We start from the raw sequence: 19,180 nt of genomic DNA on the forward strand, positions 1-19,180 counted from the left end.
CCGCTATAATAGAGATTCCACTTCAAAGGTGATTTAATAACTTGCCTTATTGCTTGGTGTACTAATTTCCTGTGATATTTCCATGCAGGAGTGAAGTCAGCAATAACTATGTTTTTCCGGCCTTCGGAAAGAATGTCCGCTAAAATAAAGATTCCCATCAGAAAATGAACACTAAAGACACTGTACTACAACTGAATCGAAACCGTTTTTAAATAATGCTCCCAGCTTGCTGGCTTGGATTACCGAAAAAAGATCATTTAAATTACAAATGATAAGACTGTTCACATCATCTTGTATCGATTATTTTTGTCATCTAGCCAACCCTGGGAACATCATTACAAACGATCACATATTTGACAACAATTACACATATTGACCAAAAATGACACTTGTAACTAATTTGCGGGCCATATAATCTTTTATCGATTATCTAAAAATTCCTAATAATATCAGGACTAATCACAAACCACTAGTTGAGGGATTCATTATATTTTAAAAGCCAAAACAGCATGTAGTTTTGTAAAGAACTGTTTTGCATATCAGGAATTGAGAAATCTGGTCATAAACAATCCTTTTCCTAAACATTCCCAGGAACATACCGACCACATGTTGCACTAATATATCAACTACATGTACTTTTGGAGTGTAAGATTATTAAACCACAAACAATGCATATCAACAATGATGTCACGTCATGAACAATTTTCATCTATATATCCCTAGGAACATCATCATATTTCAGCCCTATATGATCAGTAGTAATCACAAACACAACTCTTTCTTCTAACAACTGGGCTTGGCATTGTATGGGCAATTTCCAAGAGGTGTGAAGCTTCCAACTTTCTTTAATTCCTTATCATACATTGTCCCTAGTCATCGAAGTCAAACTTGTCAAGCAGCATGATGCGATAAGCATGAACATCACTTCGCTGGGTCTAATGCACCTTCACTTTAAGAATGTCTCGGTGTAATGATATGAGATGTTAATCATACACGGTAATTTCCAATACCAACTTAATAATACATTTAAACCTGCATGGAACATGTTGGAAAGTTTAGTTTTTTTTTACAAATCACAAGAGGTTCGTGTGATACTTACATGAATAGATATAGGGTCGTCCAGCAAAGTCATTCTGTTTAGCGACAAGTGATTCTCTGACCAACTTAATGTTATTTAGCACAACACAGTGAGTAAGTCCAATGTTCAGAGTGAATATATCGCCATACTTTTCAGACAGTTTCGTTAACTTGGTATGCGGGTCTTTAGCGATCACTGCAAATAGTCAAAGAAGGAATAAACGTCAGTAAAAACGATTTATGGTCCATCTCTTCAGGCCCCATTTTGAAATCCTATTGTATTCTTCTGTGACAGAGCGCCCTCACAGTATGGATGATGAATGCATTACATATGGAAAATAAGAGAAACACATTATTCTAATGAATACGAGAGAAATGGTGAAAACGTTCAAAGAATTTCCTATTGCATCTCTATAGTGGTTTTCAAATGTATGGATGCTGACAGATAAAAACTAAAAACTTACACATTGCACTGCCTATAACAGGCCATCCGACTGGTCCAGGGGGAAAACCAGCGGGTTTGATCATTCCATAGAGGAGGTGACATACCAGCAGACCAAGCAATAACAATAGAACATATGTCGGGTTTGATAGTATACTAAAGAGGTGGCCTATGATTGCAGAAATCATTTTGGCTGGAAAAAAGGGATGCAACAAGAATAACGTTATCAAACTGTGAAGCGATTGACGATTAGTGCTTGACTGTCAGTAAACCAACACAATGGACATATTTTTGACGACTTCTACATTAACTTTCTTAAACTTTCTTAAAATAATTCTAGTACCTGTTATAATTTTATATTTCAATGACCTTGCATCATTCACTAAACACATGATGAGTTGAATTAGTCTAATTAGGATTGTCTTTACGTTAGGATTACGTCGTGTGGGTGTAGACATGCATTAATGAACCTGTTACATATCTACACTGCGTAGTGTTGTCTAGTTTGATTTAGTTGTGGAGGGGTCGAGGGCCCACTGTTTAGATTGGTTGGTTGACTGACTATTAAGTTCTTTCCGGTACCTCGCTCGTCATCACCATAAAGGGAAGGCTTAGTCAGTACTACTGATTTAGTGTGTGGACACTTTAGAGGGTGGGTGGGTGGGCGGTAAGTGTCCTGCTCCGCAGTGAGAAGGCACAATTATTACACCTGGGTAAAACCCTTAAAAACCCTTCTCATGCATATTTATAGTTGATAAGCCAATCACTGCTTAGTGTAGATAGTTACATATCTACACTGCGTAGTGTTGTCTAGTTTGATTTAGTTGTGGAATGGTCGAGGGTCCACTGTCTCCTCTCTGTGTTTTCCTCCACTTGTCCACTCCCAACACCCCCTCTCTCCAATACTCATCAACCCACTTACACCAACTTGAGAGGTTGACTAAGGTATTGAATCTGCAAACATTATCTATCCATTCAGGTATATTCTTGAGACTATAGGGTGTTGGTCTTGCCTGCTGTCAAACTTCACGAATTCTGTCATCCAATGTCACTATATTTTTAGGCAGCGGTAGTACCCAACTTTATACTAAATCGTTGTCTCATTTGATTTCTATTTACATATCTCTGTAGTTACTATGTATAAATATCAGTCAAATATTAGCTATTATACCAATCAGACATGTGAAAGTATAATGCGACCCAGGTCAAAATGTTTCTATTAATCGTCGCTTCCTATTTTGTTGGGCGCTAGAACCTGACCCGTTTCTAATCTTATTCATAGATTCATAGATTCATTCTGACTATAGGCCTGTCTGGCTTCTACTGTTAGCTCTGTGCTCACTCAGTCATGAGGTTCCTGTGTACCTTCAAGTTTATCAATACCTTGCAAAATACTGACACATTTTCAAGTCTCAGTACTTTTAGCAAAAGATGTCCTAAATGAAATAGTTGATGTGTGAATTTAACGCAATTTCGGTAATTTTATGTTCTTTGAATTTATTTTATTTCTATTTTTACTAGTTTTGTAAATATTGTATGCATTTTAGTCTTTCCAATTTCAGAGTGTCTGTAAATGGGGTAATCCTGTAGACATCTCAAATAAATAAATAAAATAAATAAATAAATACATACTAGTCTAATATCGTATTGCAAGTAGCTCCAGCTTGGGGACGGTTTCAATAAATGTTAATGTACTAGTCTAGCATATGCTATTATAGGTAGCTCCAGCTTGGGGACGATCTCGGGAAATGTTATTGTGTTAGTGTAATATGGTATTGTAAGTAGCTCAACGCTGGGGACTGTCCCAGAACATGGGTTTGTTCTAGTCTAGCATATATGCTATTGTAAGTAGCTCCAGCTTGGGGACGGTCTCGGTAAATGTTAATGTACTAGTCTAATATCGTATTGCAAGTAGCTCCAGCTTGGGGACGGTCTCGGTAAATGTTAATGTACTAGTCTAATATCGTATTGCAAGTAGCTCCAGCTTGGGGACGGTCTCGGTAAATGTTAATGTACTAGTCTAATATCGTATTGCAAGTAGCTCCAGCTTGGGGACGGTCTCGGTAAATGTTATTGTGCTAAATGTAATATGGTATTGTAAGTAGTTCCAGGCTGGGGACTGTCCTAGTTGCAATAATTGTAGCGTCTTGTTGCGGTTTTGAAGGTTACGTTTTTCGTCTGTTTTGGTGACTTTTTAAGTTTTAGGTGCGGGTTAAGGTGAAATGCACCTCGACTTCGGTCAATGATTTTTAGTAATGCCCCCCCCCATTAAACTTTTAGGGGGTTATGAACACAGTGTATTTATAAGCCCTCCACATGGAAACTAAAAAACACATTAACGAAACATTGGGAACTGCTAGAAAATAATGTAACCTTGAACAAACTCTACCCGACCACACGAATCATATCACAAAAAAGGAACAAAAATCTTAAAGCTAAACTGAATTCTCTATAGGCCATAAAAGCCAGGCTGAAAAAAAGCCAGGCTGGTCATAATATACTCAAAATACTCGCATCTCTGCTTGATGAACAAAATTGAATTTTAAGCCAAACAAAAGCGGGAACACTGTCCCGTTAGACAGAACTGCGACTGATGAAGGACCCCAACAGCCGGTCCGAAACGTCTAAAAAGAAGGGCCAACTAAGTATCGGCCCGGGGACATATCGCCAATGTCTTCCCTGCTAATTTACCCTAATACTAGGGTCAATAACCTTGACAAAACGGTCACGTGGATAACTGACCTTCAAACCGATTTATTAACACACAAAAAAATAATCAAGTCTGAACCAGCGTGGAAAAATATTTCCACTTATTAACAAACTTGATCTAACAACCCACAGTTGGTTACATGGTAAACGGAATTTAACATTGGTGGTATTCGGAGTCCCCTTCCCCCTCTTTCTACTTACAACCTAATGATTTCAATTCCTAAAAGGGTAAAAAAATAAAGAGTATCGATAAAAAGGCAGATGGACACAACAACGATAAACGTACGCTTACGGTACCACTGCGAACGGTATCGATACAGAAACACCACAAGGATAAACGAAAGCATTTCACGAACTTGTTTCTAGGGGGCGTCCTGGGCTTGGAGGTGTCCTGGCCTGGAGGAGTGCCCTGGGCCTGAGCCTGGAGGTATGCTGTTAGACTTTTATGGTTTCAATGGAACCGATATATGATAGGGACCCTCTCCATAAACACGAGTGCGCAATCACATTAATGATTGAAGGCAAGGGTTAACAATTCGTTGACGTGTCACTGCGACGGGCTTGGTGTTACGTTTCGCGAAGCCCGAGTGTTCTGATGCAATTCTTGTTTATATTTACGGAGTGTGCGATCCTAGAAACCTTGTTATTTTATACCCGTTTCATATATTATTTGCCAAGTATCTCAATGGTGTAACACATAAGGAACATGGAAGGGCTGAATGAAATCTATGACGCGTAGCTTTATGGCTATGACCGACCGTTATAATTTACAGCAGTGAACATACGCATACTGACCTCACTTAAGGTCAGGTTGAACCTCAATACTAAGTTCTGTGCTCTGACTACACTATAAAGCAGTAAGCTGTAGATAGTATACTAACATACCTTGTTTGACGATGCCCGTTGTCACCTCAGTGTGCCTCTAATGCGAATACGTACACTGGATAGAGGCTGTATTCGGTAGTCACGTGATAAGAACGTATGTGTACAAATAGAATGACGTCATGGTAGTCTATGAGTAATACTAAGGGGTAAAAGCATTTGATTTACCGTTTGAAGATTGTCGGGAAATAAATTGTCGTCGGCCAAAAAGTGGGAAAAAATGCTGACCAAGTGAAGACAACAATTTTTTTCCATTGTATGAGGTAAAAGAATTGTGGTACATGTGTCTCTGAATTTTAGACTCTCGTCAAAGGTTTATACTAAATGTTGGCAAATACTGACACCGTCAAATCAAATTTAAGAATACTGACCTGGCTTAGTACTTGGAATTTTTAAAGAACGTAAACGTTCACGAGTTTTCTGAATAAACGCTTTTTGACCAGGAGAGGGTATTGTTATTTAACATTACATGTTAAATAACAGGATTACCAGATTATCACTCTTTTAGCATTGAATTTCAAACATTTCCAGGGACACAAGGGAAACCCTCTCCCTCCCGTACCCACCCCTTCTTTGCTACTTTGTATTTTGATTCAAATTACCAACTATTTTAGTATCTCGATATATTTTAAAAAACAAACAAAAGAAAGCATTCTTGATTTTTAAATATGGAACCAATGGCGTTGTAACACAACTATAGAATTGATGTGTTATTACCTTCCGTGAGGAAGATTATATATTAGTGATGGAATGTGTGTGTGTGTGTGTGTGTGTGTGTGTGTGTGTGTGTGTGTGTGTGTGTGTGTGATAGTTTTTTCCAAAAAAGACTGGCCCAATTCGAATGAAATTTGGTGCTTGTATTATTCATGGTAAAGACTAGAACCAGTTCAGTTTTGGTAAACATACCATGAATATTAATGAGCTATTTATATAATTAATTGTTTTCGGTAATTAGGCTATATCTTGAGAATGATGATTTAAATTTGATATAATTCGGGACATGCATTGATGATAACAACGTGCATGTGTCATATAAAGTTTGATAATATAGCTTGTAGTTTTAATGACTCCTTTGCATAATAATTTAATGCACAATTCAAATTCGATATAACTTGGCACATACTTCAAACATTAGAAGGGGCAAAAGCTTGTTGATGTCGCTTTTTATTTTATGGAGTAATTTGCATAACTAATGATATTAATGATAATTAGGCTAAATGTTAAGAAAGCACTTCTCAAATTCAATATAAGTTGCTACCTACATCAACCATAACATGGTGCATAGCTTCTACAAAGCGTGTGCTGTAGCTTTTAGTTTTAATGACTCAATCTAATAATTAATAATCTTCAGTAATAAGCCCATATTTTCAAATTTCAAACTTTATACTTTAAATTCAAATCCAACTAATCGCTAATGTTCTGATAAGCTTGGTGATGTTGTTTTTAGTTTCAATGACTCATTTGCATATTTAATAATTTTCAGTAATTAGACTATACATGTACTCACAAATGCACTCTTCAAATTCAATAAAATGTGGTACATACTTCAAACATAACTAATTCCATATGTTGCATTCCAACAATTATTGTGCGTAGGAATGAAAATCTAAAGACTCTGCTCTTATGCCCAGTTTAAATCTGTTTAAAAATGTTTTATGTACACCATAAAGTTACTGTTAGTATTGGTAGCATCTTCATTTCTGAGTCAGTTACGTCAATGTTTTGAAGGTTTATCCACTTGCCAAACATGGTGTCATTTTTGCAATACATATCACTGTTTCAATGATGCTATGAGCTTGGTCTTGTTGCTAGGCATATGGGCATTCTCGTTTTGGCCACCATGAGTACCTTAAAGCCAGTTAAGAAAACAGTAAACATTTCACACAGTATTCTTATTGATCATATATGTTTGGAGTGGTCAAAGGACATCACAACTCCCTCTCTTAGCTCTTGTATGGTGTTTATTAGTTATTCATTATGTAAATTTGGACTTTATTGACAATAAATGGGAGAACACTTGTAAGAGAGCAGAGTAGCTCTCCACGTTTATGGGAAATGAGTTGAACGAGTACATATGCTCAGTTCTCTGCTGTCCTGATTGTGTTTGTCCGGGCTTTGAATATAAACCTGTGTGATGTCCACTCAACCAATTCTCTAAAGTTCAAGTAATCCCGTGTGCAAGTACAGATATGATAGTGACCCTTTGTATAGATACATGATCTACTTGCTGTGCCCAGAGATCTTAGTAACATATTCTCTTAGCCATAACTTTGTAATATATGTAAATTAATGTATATAGGCTATACGAGAATAATGTAATAATAATATTCTTTTATAAACTTATGCACCGAGAAGGCAAAGTGATGATGACTGATCCTGATGTGAGGTGTTCAGTGTCATGGCAGGAGCTGTTATAAGCTGAAGACTTTGCTCCTATGCCAAGTTTAAATCTGTTTAAAATTATGTTATATACACCATAAATTTACTGTTGGTATGGGCAACATCTTCATTGCTGGGTCAGTTATGTCAATCTTTTAAAAGTTTATCCCCTTGCCAAACAAGTTGTTATTTGTCCAATACATATCACCGTTTCTTTGATGCAATGGGCTTGGTCTTGTTGCTAGGCGTATGGGCATTCTCTCTATGATTATCTTTGCAATATGTACCATCATTTGGGTGTTGTTGTGGGCATGCCACATGGTCTTGTAGTAGTATATATATATTTTTTGCCTACCACAAGGAATAGTTAATCCGTTCAATTCGATTCAATTCAATTCAATTGTGTTCAAAATGGCCACTATTGATGGTAAGAATGATTTTTTAAACAAGTTTTTTTTTTGCAAATGGAACCCTGTAACGACGTCCAGAGGGAAGCTTCTGGAAGTGAGTATGTAATGGATGTGTCCGGTCATTAACTATTTTCAATGCCTTTCTTTTTACTGACAACTGATGCAAGTGACAAAGAGAAGATTGCTTGCTACCGATGACTTTTTCAGCTATGTTGACAATGCGAGAAAGCTTACTTCTGTTCTTTACTGTCAGATTGCCAAACGAAAGTGCAATATTAGAGGACAGCACACTTTCAATGAGAGACCTATACACCAATTGAAGGACACTTTGACTTGCACCAAAGGATCTGAGTTTCCTCAGGAGATAATTCACTGTTGGGCTTTTTTTAAGTTATGCTTTTGTTTGTTTGTCTGTTTGTTTGTTTGTTTGTTTGTTTGTTTGTTTGTGTTTGTGTGTGTGTGTGTGTGTGTGTGTGTGTCTGTCTGTCTGTCTGTCTGTCTGTCTGTCTGTCTGTCTGTCCCTGTGTATGTCTGTCCCTGTGTATGTATGTATGTATGTATGTATGTATGTATGTATGTATGTATGTATGTATGTATGTATGTATGTATGTATGTATGTATGTATGTAGGTGTGTTTGTCTGTGAACACGATATCTCAAAAACTACAGCATCGATTCTGATGAACCTTGCTACATATCTTCTATGTGCTACTAGAAAAAGCTAACTAGAGTTTGGTAAACAACCAATGAACATTAATGAGTCATTTGTACAATTAATGGTTTTTAGTAATTAGGCTATATTTTGGACACACACTTCAAATTCAATATATATATATATATATATATATATATATATATATATATATATATATATATATATATATATATATATATATATATATATATATATATATATATCAATATAATGTCGTACATATGCTAAACACATGTTCCATAAAGTTTGTTGATTCAGCTTAACACCTTTACAAATAATTCGCATATTGAATGAATTTCGGTAGTTATGCTATATCTTAAGAATGCATACTTCGATTCCAATATGATTTAAATAAACAAGTTATCCATAACAAAGTGCATATATGTCCTATAAAGTTTGTTAATGTAGCTTACAGGTTTAATGAATAAATTGCATAATTAATGACTTTTGTAATTGTGCTTTATCTTTAAGCATGCAAGCTTCAAATTTCATATACTTTGGTTTATATATCAACCCTAATAATGCTCACATGTACTTTAAAGTTTGTTGATATAGCTTATACTTTTAATGAGTAATTTGAATAATTAATGATTTTCGTTATGAGTTATATCTTCGGTATACACGCTTCAAATGCAATAAAATTTGGCATATACATCAACCATGCACAAAGCACACATGTCGTCTGAAGTCTGTTGGTATGGTTTTTAATTTGTCTAATGACTAATTTGCATAATTTACGATTTTCGTTAATTAAGTGCAAACTTCAAATTCTACTATATTATCTTATCTGAAATTTAAAGCTTATATGTAATGATACTGCCTCATTAATTATCAAAATTAGTATTGTTTAATGTTTTAAATAATTAGGCAATACGTTACCCATACAAGCTTCAAATTTCATATAATTATTTTTCCCAACTATGTGGTACACCATGTATAATAGCTATGATTTAGAATTTTACTTTCAAACAATGTGTGTAGGCCAAAAAGCCTATGGTTTTTGCCTTTATGGGAGGCATTCAGGATAAATCTGGTTTGAATGTATATCCGGCATATCCACCTTCATTTGGTTGTTGTGGGCATGGTCGAACTAAGAATGACGATGAATGCCTTTACCACATATATTACCATGTAATCGAATATTTGTAACATCTGTCATTACAATGCTCATTGAGATTTGAAAAATAAGTAACACCACCTACAGGCTTTATTTACATATCGATTAGAGAACGATTAATGCTAATCTGCGAAACTTGTTATTATTTGATTCAATATATTATGGTACAATGTTTTCATAAATTTACATATAAAATCAAATCTACCAGTTCTGAACGGTGTAATTGTACGTATGATTTATTTACTGGTATTACTGGTATTTCTTGATAAAACGATTATATTTAACCTAGCTGTGCAATTCTTCAGTTGAGAAGAGTAATACTGATGTTGGTTGTACACAGCATACAGAAGGGTGTCAAGTTCAAGACTTTCATCCCTTGTTCTCTTACTAACGCTTTCTAGCGACTGCTTTGTATGGAAATAATCGAATCACTGCCGCCTCGTAATTTGGCTTTAGGGATGGTGGGTTACTTCCTGGGGGTACAGTAAAAACGGTGTTCTGGAAAATGTTGACAAACATAAGGAACATCTCATTTTTGGCCAGAGCTTCACCGACACATACTCTTCTACCAGCCGAGAATGGTATGTAACTTTCAGCCTTTGGGATCAAGGTACCATCTTGGGTCAGAAACCGTTCTGTGAGAGTAAGAAAAAATATTCATGTATATTTAAAAAAAAAATTAATTCAGAATATAATGGTATATATACAATGTATATATATTCGTGTGTATGTATGATTGCGTATATGACTTGTGTGCAGTGACTTAAACTAAAACCACTCTAAATACATGCCAATATTGAAACATACCTGGTCTAAATTCTTCAGGATTTTTCCATTCTTTCTCGGTCATATGAATCTTCCATTGGTTAACCATTATCCATGTACCTCTTGGAAGACAATATCCACCTAAAAGTGATTATATTCACGGTCATTAGATGACTGTCGACCCGTCAAGAATATGATCATATGTAAATATTGTGGTTACTACAACTAGTATTAAACACTGAAGTAAAACACTTCCTTCCTCTATGTGCTACACTCGTTTATAACATTCAAGTGTAAAGTATACTGTTTCAATTGGTTTATCTACAAGCCTAGTATGTGGCCTGTCTAATGTGGTCAATTGGTAAATGGAACAGTATACTTTTACACTTGATATGGATGCTTTAAACGACTGTGGTACAAACAGAAAATGCTTTACTTTGGATTTTACTTTTTAATTCTAATGGAAAGGAATCTGCATGGAACTTCGAAATGTATGAAATTGTGAGTTAAAAGGTTTATGTGAGTCCTGGTTAGTAGGAGAGCTTAAATTACAACGTACAGTACTAGTAGATAGGCTGTCATCGGAGGAGGCATGATATGAGATGAAACTAAAGGAATGAGTGAGGATATAAAAGAACAAAGCAATGCAGGTGGTTACGAACAATTCTATCTTTTCAAAATACAGGATTTACTAAAATTGTGAAATATGTTATTGGATGTAATTATATACATTGTGTTAATATACCTGTCTTAAACGTTCTTAGCCAAGGCGAGTTTTTATTGCTTATAAAAACTGTACACAACAGTACTGACCGACAGATGTATCACACGTAGTTGTGTGTGGTACTCCGATTGGTGCCACAGTACGGATTCGCATGGTTTCGTGTATGACAGCTTCACAGTATGGCAGTCTTGACCGGTCTGAAAGTTGGCACGGACGATCTCGACCAATAGCGTTGTCAATCTCATCATGCACCTTAGCCTGTACATCCGGGTAATTCATTAGATAGGCAACACACCAGTTTAGAGCGTGAACAGTGGTATCTAGTCCAGCTGAGAAATAGACAGAAACACAAGAGATTCATAGAATATGAATAAGAAATTTATGTGATTCTTCATATTGTGCGATTCTGCGAATGACTAACTTCTGTGTTTTATCGACACGCCCTGTTGCACACCACTTTAACCATAGACCCTCCACCAACTGATAGACCCTCCACCAGTTGGTTCTTTTGATGTAACCATAACAATGTAGGCAACAGGTTTCATTTCCCATTGTTTTCAACCGAATCAAAACACACATTGCAAAAAGCTTCATGCTATACTTCATGCTTTGACTGACATGTCAATTGTCTTTACGCTTTAAGTAGCGACATGTACAGTTACCACGATATGTAACCCCTTTCGCATATTGTTGCATATACTTTCAAAGACATCTACAATTCAGCTAAAATTATTTACCTCCAAATACGTCAGCTATGGTCTGTCTGATATGTACATCTGTGATTAATCCAGCATTCTCACTTCCTTCTGCTTCAAACTTGGCGTGGAGGAGATCATCTATCAGGTCACGATGGTTGTCTGTCAGTAATCACCAACAAAGAGTCAAATATGTTATTCAATTACTAGAACAAAGAACTGACATCACGGTTTTCGTAATTAGGCGCCGGATAAGGGGGGTTCTTCAAATCGTTCTAGTCCTGTAGGTTCCTTATTCGCATTATTTGAATTACGTATGTATGTATGTATTCTATGTATGTATGTATGTATGTATGTATGTATGTATGTATGTATGTATGTATGTATGTATGTATGTCTACAATGTACCCACATAGCCAATGTACCCACATAGCTACCGTTTAAGCTACTTACACAGCCATAACTATTGAACAATTGTTTATAAAAGTTAATGTTGTTGCAATTCAGGAAATACGTACGATCATAAATGAATGACAAATAGAAAGTAATATTCCCATTCAAGAAGTAAGTTCATCTATACCTTTATATTGGTCAAATGTTTCCTTGTGTTCATCAATCTTCTGTTGGATGAGTTTCAGAAATTTGTCAACTGTTTCTCTCATCAACTTCTCTCCACTGGTCCGTGGAATGTAGCGGAGGAATGGAATGAGATCGGCCAACAGACCACCACTAGAAAATGCATCGACTAACTCCTTGAATATATCCATTATCTTTTTCAATTCAGGGTCGTCTATGGCATACCTTGTTAATGATAAAGAGATTGTTGTTAATATTCATGCATGGAAATGGTGAGGTTATTGGTATCATCTATGGAAAATTCAAAATAAATATCAATAAAAATTGGTTCGTATTGAAGAGATTTTGGGCAATGGATTTTTCATCGATGTTTTTTTTTAAATATGGCTGTGTTGATATATGAATTGTGTTTACGTCACACTCAGAATATCAGAATATGCCTTGAAACGATCAAAATTAATCATTTTTTAGTGGACGACATTTCGTGGAAAGGCACTCTGAGAATTGACCAAATGGTCGTTGGCCACCCTGTACAACAGGCTTATTCATAACGTGAGACAGATACACTTGATATAATGATAATAAACAAACACATGCAGTCTATACATTCTAATTATGTCTTGAAGCTTTAGTTACTATGGTAACTGAAATATATATATATATATATATATATATATATATATATATATATATATATATATATATATATATATATATATATATATATATATATATATATATATATATATATATATAGTTTTGGTAGTGCTGGAACTCTTTCTTGGTTGTAACTCGGAGTTTCACGCATAGTGCGATCATCAGACAACTCTGAGGCCTACTCTCTGGGTGTGCTGTATATATAGAGTGTAGACAATAGAAATACCATCACTATTGTCTGTGTCGGTGGGTTGGTGTTGGTTGTTATTGTGTGAGGTATTGGGTGCGGAAAAGTAAGTGTTGGCGGGTTGTTACATGTTGGGCTTTGATTTATATTTGATATATATATATGTATATATATATACACATTGATAAGTAACTATTTCATGTGTAGAACTCGTGATCTTTACCCCATCCTAACAGTACCTACGTATAATAACAACACTAACCAGATATCTGAATAAGTATATATATATATATATATATATATATATATATATATATATATATACTAATTCAGATATCTTGTTAGTGTTGTTATTATACGTAGGTACTATTAGGATGGGGTAAAGATTACGAGTTCTACACATGAAATAGTTACTTATCAATGTGTATGACGTAAGACATAGCATACCTACCGTTTGCCAAAGGACATGTTACAAATGATATTGGCAATCATTGTAAATATCAAGGGTGTCGGATCAAAAGGTTCTCCAGCTTCAACAGTTTTCATCAATTGTGGAAGAGCATCCTCACTTACAGCTCTCTCTAATCGCTCTCCACTGGCATAATTCCTGGAGTTATAAAAAGAAATACAATTTGACAAGAAAGAACTATTAAATATGTTAATTACAAACCGGAAAAGATGTAATTACTATAAATCTCAACCACATGTAAATGATTTACATGAAGTTGATATAAATACTAATTGAACAATTAGATATAATTGTTGATATAAATACTAATTGAACAATTTTGACGTTTATTAGCATTCATGATGGAATGATAAACAATGATACTTGGTAAAACTTCAAATAGTGTTATTCGATGTATGAGTATACATTTGAGTTATTAAAAGTTTGTTTGTTTGATTATAGAAAATGCAGAGATTCTAGAGAGTCAATCTTTCTCGCTTCTTATTTTAAATATGATTTACAAACTTGCCTTACTGCTTGGTGTACTAATTTTCGGTAGTCGGTAGCTACTGTGTCTTTCCCGCCTTCAGAATTAATGCCCTCTATAATAGAGATTCCACTTCAAAGGTGATTTAATAACTTGCCTTATTGCTTGGTGTACTAATTTCCTGTGATATTTCCATGCAGGAGTGAAGTCAGCAACAACTATGTTTTTCCGGCCTTCGGAAAGAATGTCCGCTAAAAAGAGTTTCCCATCAGAAAATTAACACTAAAGACACTGTACTATAACTGATTCGAAACTGTTTTTAAATAATGCTCCCAGCTTGCTTGCTTGGATTTAAAAGACCATTTAAATGACAAATTTTAAGACTGATCACATCATTGTATCGATTATTTTTGTCATCCAGCCAACCCTGGGAACATCATTACAAACGATCACATATTTACAATAACAACTACACATATTGACCAAAAATGACACTTGTAACTAAATTGCGAGCCATATCATCTTTTATCGATTATCTGAAAATTCCTAATATTATCAGGACTAATCACAAACCACTAGTTGAGGGATTCATTATATTTTAAAAGCCAAAACAGCATGTAGTTTTGTAAAGAACTGTTTTGCATATCAGGAATTGAGAAATCTGGTCATAAACAATCCTTTTCCTAAACATTCCCAAGAACATACCGACCACATTTTACACTAATATGTCAAATACATGTACTTTTGGAGTGTAAGATTATTAAACCACAAACAATGCATATCAACAATGATATCACGTGACGTCACGACCAATTTTATATCCCAAGGAACATCATCATATTTCAGTCCTATATGATCAGTAGTAATCACAAACACAACTCTTTCTTCTAACAACTGGGCTTGGCATTGTATGGGCAATTGTCAAGAGGTGTGAAGCTTCCAACGTACTTTAATTCCTTATCATACATTGTCCCCAGTCGTCGTAGTCAAACTTGTCAAGCAGCATGATGCAATAAGCATGAACATCACTTGTCTGGGTCTAGTGCACCTACACTTTAAGAATGTTTCGGTGTAATGATATGAGATGTTAATCATACACGGTAGTTTCCAATACCAACTTAATGATACATGTAAACCTGCATGGAACATGTTGGAAAGGGTTCTTTTACATATCACAAGAGGTTCGTGTGATACTTACATGAATAAATATAGGGTCGTCCAGCAAAGTCATTCTGTTTAGCGACAAGTGATTCTCTGACCAACTTAATGTTATTTAGCACAACACAGTGAGTAAGTCCAATGTTCAGAGTGAATATATCGCCATACTTTTCAGACAGTTTCGTCAACTTGGTATGCGGGTCTTTAGCGATCACTGCAAATAGTCAAAGAAGGAATAAACGTCAGTAAAAACGATTTATAGTCTATCTCAGGCCCCATTTTGAAATCTTATTGTATTCTTCTGTGTTAGAGCGCCCTCACAGTACGGATGATGAATGCATTACATATGGAAAATAAGACAAAAACATTATTCTAATGATTACGATATAAATGGTGACAACGTTCAAAGAATTGTCTATTGCATCTCTATAGTGGTTTTCAAATGTATGGATGATGACAGATAAAAACTGAAAACTTACACATTGCACTGCCTATAACAGGCCATCCGATTGGTCCAGGGGGAAAACCAGCGGGTTTGATCATTCCATATAGGAGGTGACATACCAGCAGACCAAGCAATAACAATAGAACATATGACGGGTTTGATAGTATACTAAAGAGGTGGCCTATGATTGCAGAAATCATTTTGGCTGGAAAAAAGGGATGCAAAAAGAAATAACGTTATCAAACTGTGAAGCGATTGACGATTAGTGCTTGACTGTCAGTAAACCAACACAATGGACACATTTTTGGCGACTTCTATATTAACTTAAACTTTCTTAAAATTATTCTAGTACCTGTTATAATTTTATATTTCAATGACCTTGCATCATTCACTAAACATATGATGAGTTGAATTAGTCTAATTAGGATTGTCTTTACGTTACGATTACGTCGTGTGGGTGTAGACATGCATTAATGAACCTGTGTGATGAACTTACATCCCTTTAAGGTATTCCTTTGGTACTTAGCATCAGCGGCATTTTCAATCGTGGAATCCAGAATTTGGGACGCCATTCACAGACATTTATCAAACTGTAGTTGTAAATTCTTCATTTAAATGTTTTTGTATAGTATAGTCTAAGGTAACATCACCTTTAAAACGCACAATAGTGAACGAACTGAGAGATTGATTTTTTTTAGTTTACTATTTACATTTTACAGTTTCACACGACTACATTGTAAGTTTTAGACTGCATGAACTATCTAGCATATTAGTATTGTAGACTGTGGGTAAACTGACCCCTTTCCACCAAGTATTAAAATAGCATCCGCAATCACAAAAGTGTTTAGCCTATTATTCGAGGGAAAAAATAAACACTGACGTCAACTAGCAACGTTTACTAAGTAGTCAGTTCAAACAACTCAGGCAACTGAACTGAAAAGCATGACGTCATATAGTCATATTGTATACATTGACTGAAATGAGTTGGCAAATAACATAATTATAAAATCTGTCGAAAGTGTCCTGAATTCATCGAATTTCTCTTGGAATGGCAGAAGTACATTATTGGTCCCTATCCCAATGGAAGGAAATGTTACGAATCAAATTATAACACTTTAATACAAAGGGACTGGAAAATATGTCAAAGAGTGCAAGTTCATTCACGGTGGTATTCATCACGAGATATTTAAATGAACGATTTTTGTTACATGCCATAGCATTTGTAGTATATCTGCTAGACCTCGGATGTTCTTCCGATACAATACGACACACGACCGAACATCGATATCGAGGATGGAACATCCATGTTCGGGCAAGCCCTCATTGCGAACTTATTTCGCTTATAGTATCGAAAGAGCCGAACGTCTAGCAGCAAGACTATAGCATTTGTTGTCTGGACATCAGCCCATTACAGTAGCACATGTACTATAGTGGTCTACTTTTGGTGTAATCATGAAGTAAACATTCAACTTTTATTGGTGAAGGCAGCAGTATGTAGTATTACCACAGGCACTTGTTTACCGAGATATATTCCTGAATACAATAAGATATCGATAGTATTGACATACTTGGGGTAGCATGGGTTTCTAGGATCAAAGATATCAACCGATTCCTGACGTCATGCTTTGCAAAGTGATGAAGACAATTTTATATCTACCTATTATAAAAGACCTTCAAAGATTGCTATGCTTTACCCCTTTAGGGACTGGTCAGTCTCTTCGGTCGCGGGTAGGGGGGGGGTGGATTGGGAGGCGGGGGTCCCCCTGTTTTTGAAATTGGCAGTAGGGGGAGGGGTCATGCTGTTTTGAAAATTGTGGATGGGGGGGGGGGGTGTCATTGTGTTTTTGATTGTGAACAAAATCCTTTTCTACTGACATAAAGCCTTGACTGAACTGACTGGTACATGTATGTATTTATCATCGTCCCTGTTTCTTACTCGAATTATTTAATATTAATTCATGTAAGAGTTCAAACATAACTCTACATATACATATGTCATTCACTTAGATTGCACTTTGGGGCAAAAGGTAACTTGAATGTTTCGTAATGGTATTCTTCAGAGATAGTTTATAAAAAAAGTTAATCTAAATTGTTCTACTCTTAAATATGAAGAGTAGATGTACTTTCTATTTTGGACACAACATGTCATCGACACTACAAATCACCATATCTCATCAGATTCCAGTTTCTATTTATAAGCGGGATACACTAGGTGTGACCACCTACAGTTCTCTTACATACCAGTGACTTTACTATACATGTAATATTAATGCCACTGTACCAATGTTACGTGCCCATTTTTATGTGACATGGAAAACTCATTTAAAACTTACATCAACTTTCGCTTCGAAAACTTTCGAAGCTTTGAAATATTACCTCAAAGGCTATGAATAACCTAAAAATTGCCTTAATAGAACAAAAAATCACCCGGGTCTGCTAAGTATAGGGGAGACCCCTTGGACTCCCTCACCACCAGAGGTCACTCATGCACTCAACCAACAATCAGACGCACCAACGTTTAAAATGTCATAATGGTATTAAACTTCTCTCACCATATGCTAATTTGAGAAGATAGTCAAAAAATTGCCTTAAAAACTCAAAATGTCCCTTACCAATGATACTACCATTAGTTGCGTTGACTTTTACTATAATGATTAAGAACATATTTCAACTCTATGTAAGTATGTAAGTTATAAATACTAGTTTCTGATACTTGATGGTGCTGTCTTGTAAAACTTGGAAATTATTGTCTGAAAGTGTCGTGGTAAAAATGGGCTTCAATTGCAAGAGTAAGACAACCCAAAGAACTTTTATGGGGAGACCCCCTCGAGCCCCCTCACACAAGAAGTGGACATAATTTATCACAGTCACAAGCTCTCCCCCCTACCTCTTACTATCAAGACGCTATTAAACTTAATTAAAAAATATATTTCAACCCTATGAAGTTGCTTTTTACATGTTGGTGTTGTCTTGGAAATTACTGCCTGAAAGTGTCTGAATAGCCTAAAAATGAACTTTAAGATTCAAAAATCCCGTAGAGCTTCTAGGGGAGACCCCTTGGACCCCCTCATAAGAGGTGGACAGTGACTCTTTGTCGGGCCTATTGGCAAAATCCAACCCCCGGCTGGAGAAACTGGCCGGTCCCTTAGGACCGATAGCGGTTTCCATGGAACCGGACCCTCTCCATAAACACGAGTGCGCAATCACATTAATGATTGAAGGCAAGGTCGTTTGCATGGGTAAGGCTTGGGTTACGTAATGTTTGCAGAGTAAAACGAAATGTTTGCATAGTAAACAGCCGGTTGAAA

The 19,180-nt window shown here is 35.8% G+C and overlaps 2 protein-coding genes across 2 annotated transcripts in view; both read right to left on the reverse strand.

Annotated features, from left to right (window-relative positions):
- LOC144435159 (cytochrome P450 1A1-like) overlaps window positions 1–5,186 on the reverse strand; it is a 10,692-nt gene extending 5,506 nt beyond the window's left edge. Inside the window, exons 1-4 of the mRNA XM_078123727.1 lie at window positions 5,114–5,186; window positions 1,542–1,712; window positions 1,100–1,273; window positions 46–139 (exon numbers count right to left, since the gene is read on the reverse strand). Coding sequence (XP_077979853.1) covers window positions 46–139; window positions 1,100–1,273; window positions 1,542–1,707 — 434 coding nt within the window. The 5' untranslated portion in view covers window positions 1,708–1,712; window positions 5,114–5,186. The remainder of the gene's footprint in view (window positions 1–45; window positions 140–1,099; window positions 1,274–1,541; window positions 1,713–5,113) is intronic.
- A 4,803-nt stretch (window positions 5,187–9,989) lies between these two features.
- On the reverse strand, window positions 9,990–16,444 carry LOC144435430 (steroid 17-alpha-hydroxylase/17,20 lyase-like). The gene is made up of 10 exons (XM_078124026.1): window positions 16,369–16,444; window positions 15,907–16,077; window positions 15,468–15,641; window positions 14,427–14,520; window positions 13,786–13,941; window positions 12,495–12,715; window positions 11,957–12,076; window positions 11,309–11,548; window positions 10,538–10,636; window positions 9,990–10,365 (listed from the first exon to the last, which is right to left on the reverse strand). The coding sequence occupies exons 1-10, from the start codon at window positions 16,442–16,444 to the stop codon at window positions 10,118–10,120; spliced, it is 1,599 nt and encodes a 532-aa protein (XP_077980152.1). The 3' UTR covers window positions 9,990–10,117.
- Between the last annotated feature and the right edge of the window lie 2,736 nt (window positions 16,445–19,180).

Source organism: Glandiceps talaboti, chromosome 5 (genome assembly GCF_964340395.1).
Source record: "Glandiceps talaboti chromosome 5, keGlaTala1.1, whole genome shotgun sequence".
Classification (NCBI taxonomy): Eukaryota; Metazoa; Hemichordata; class Enteropneusta; family Spengelidae; genus Glandiceps; species Glandiceps talaboti.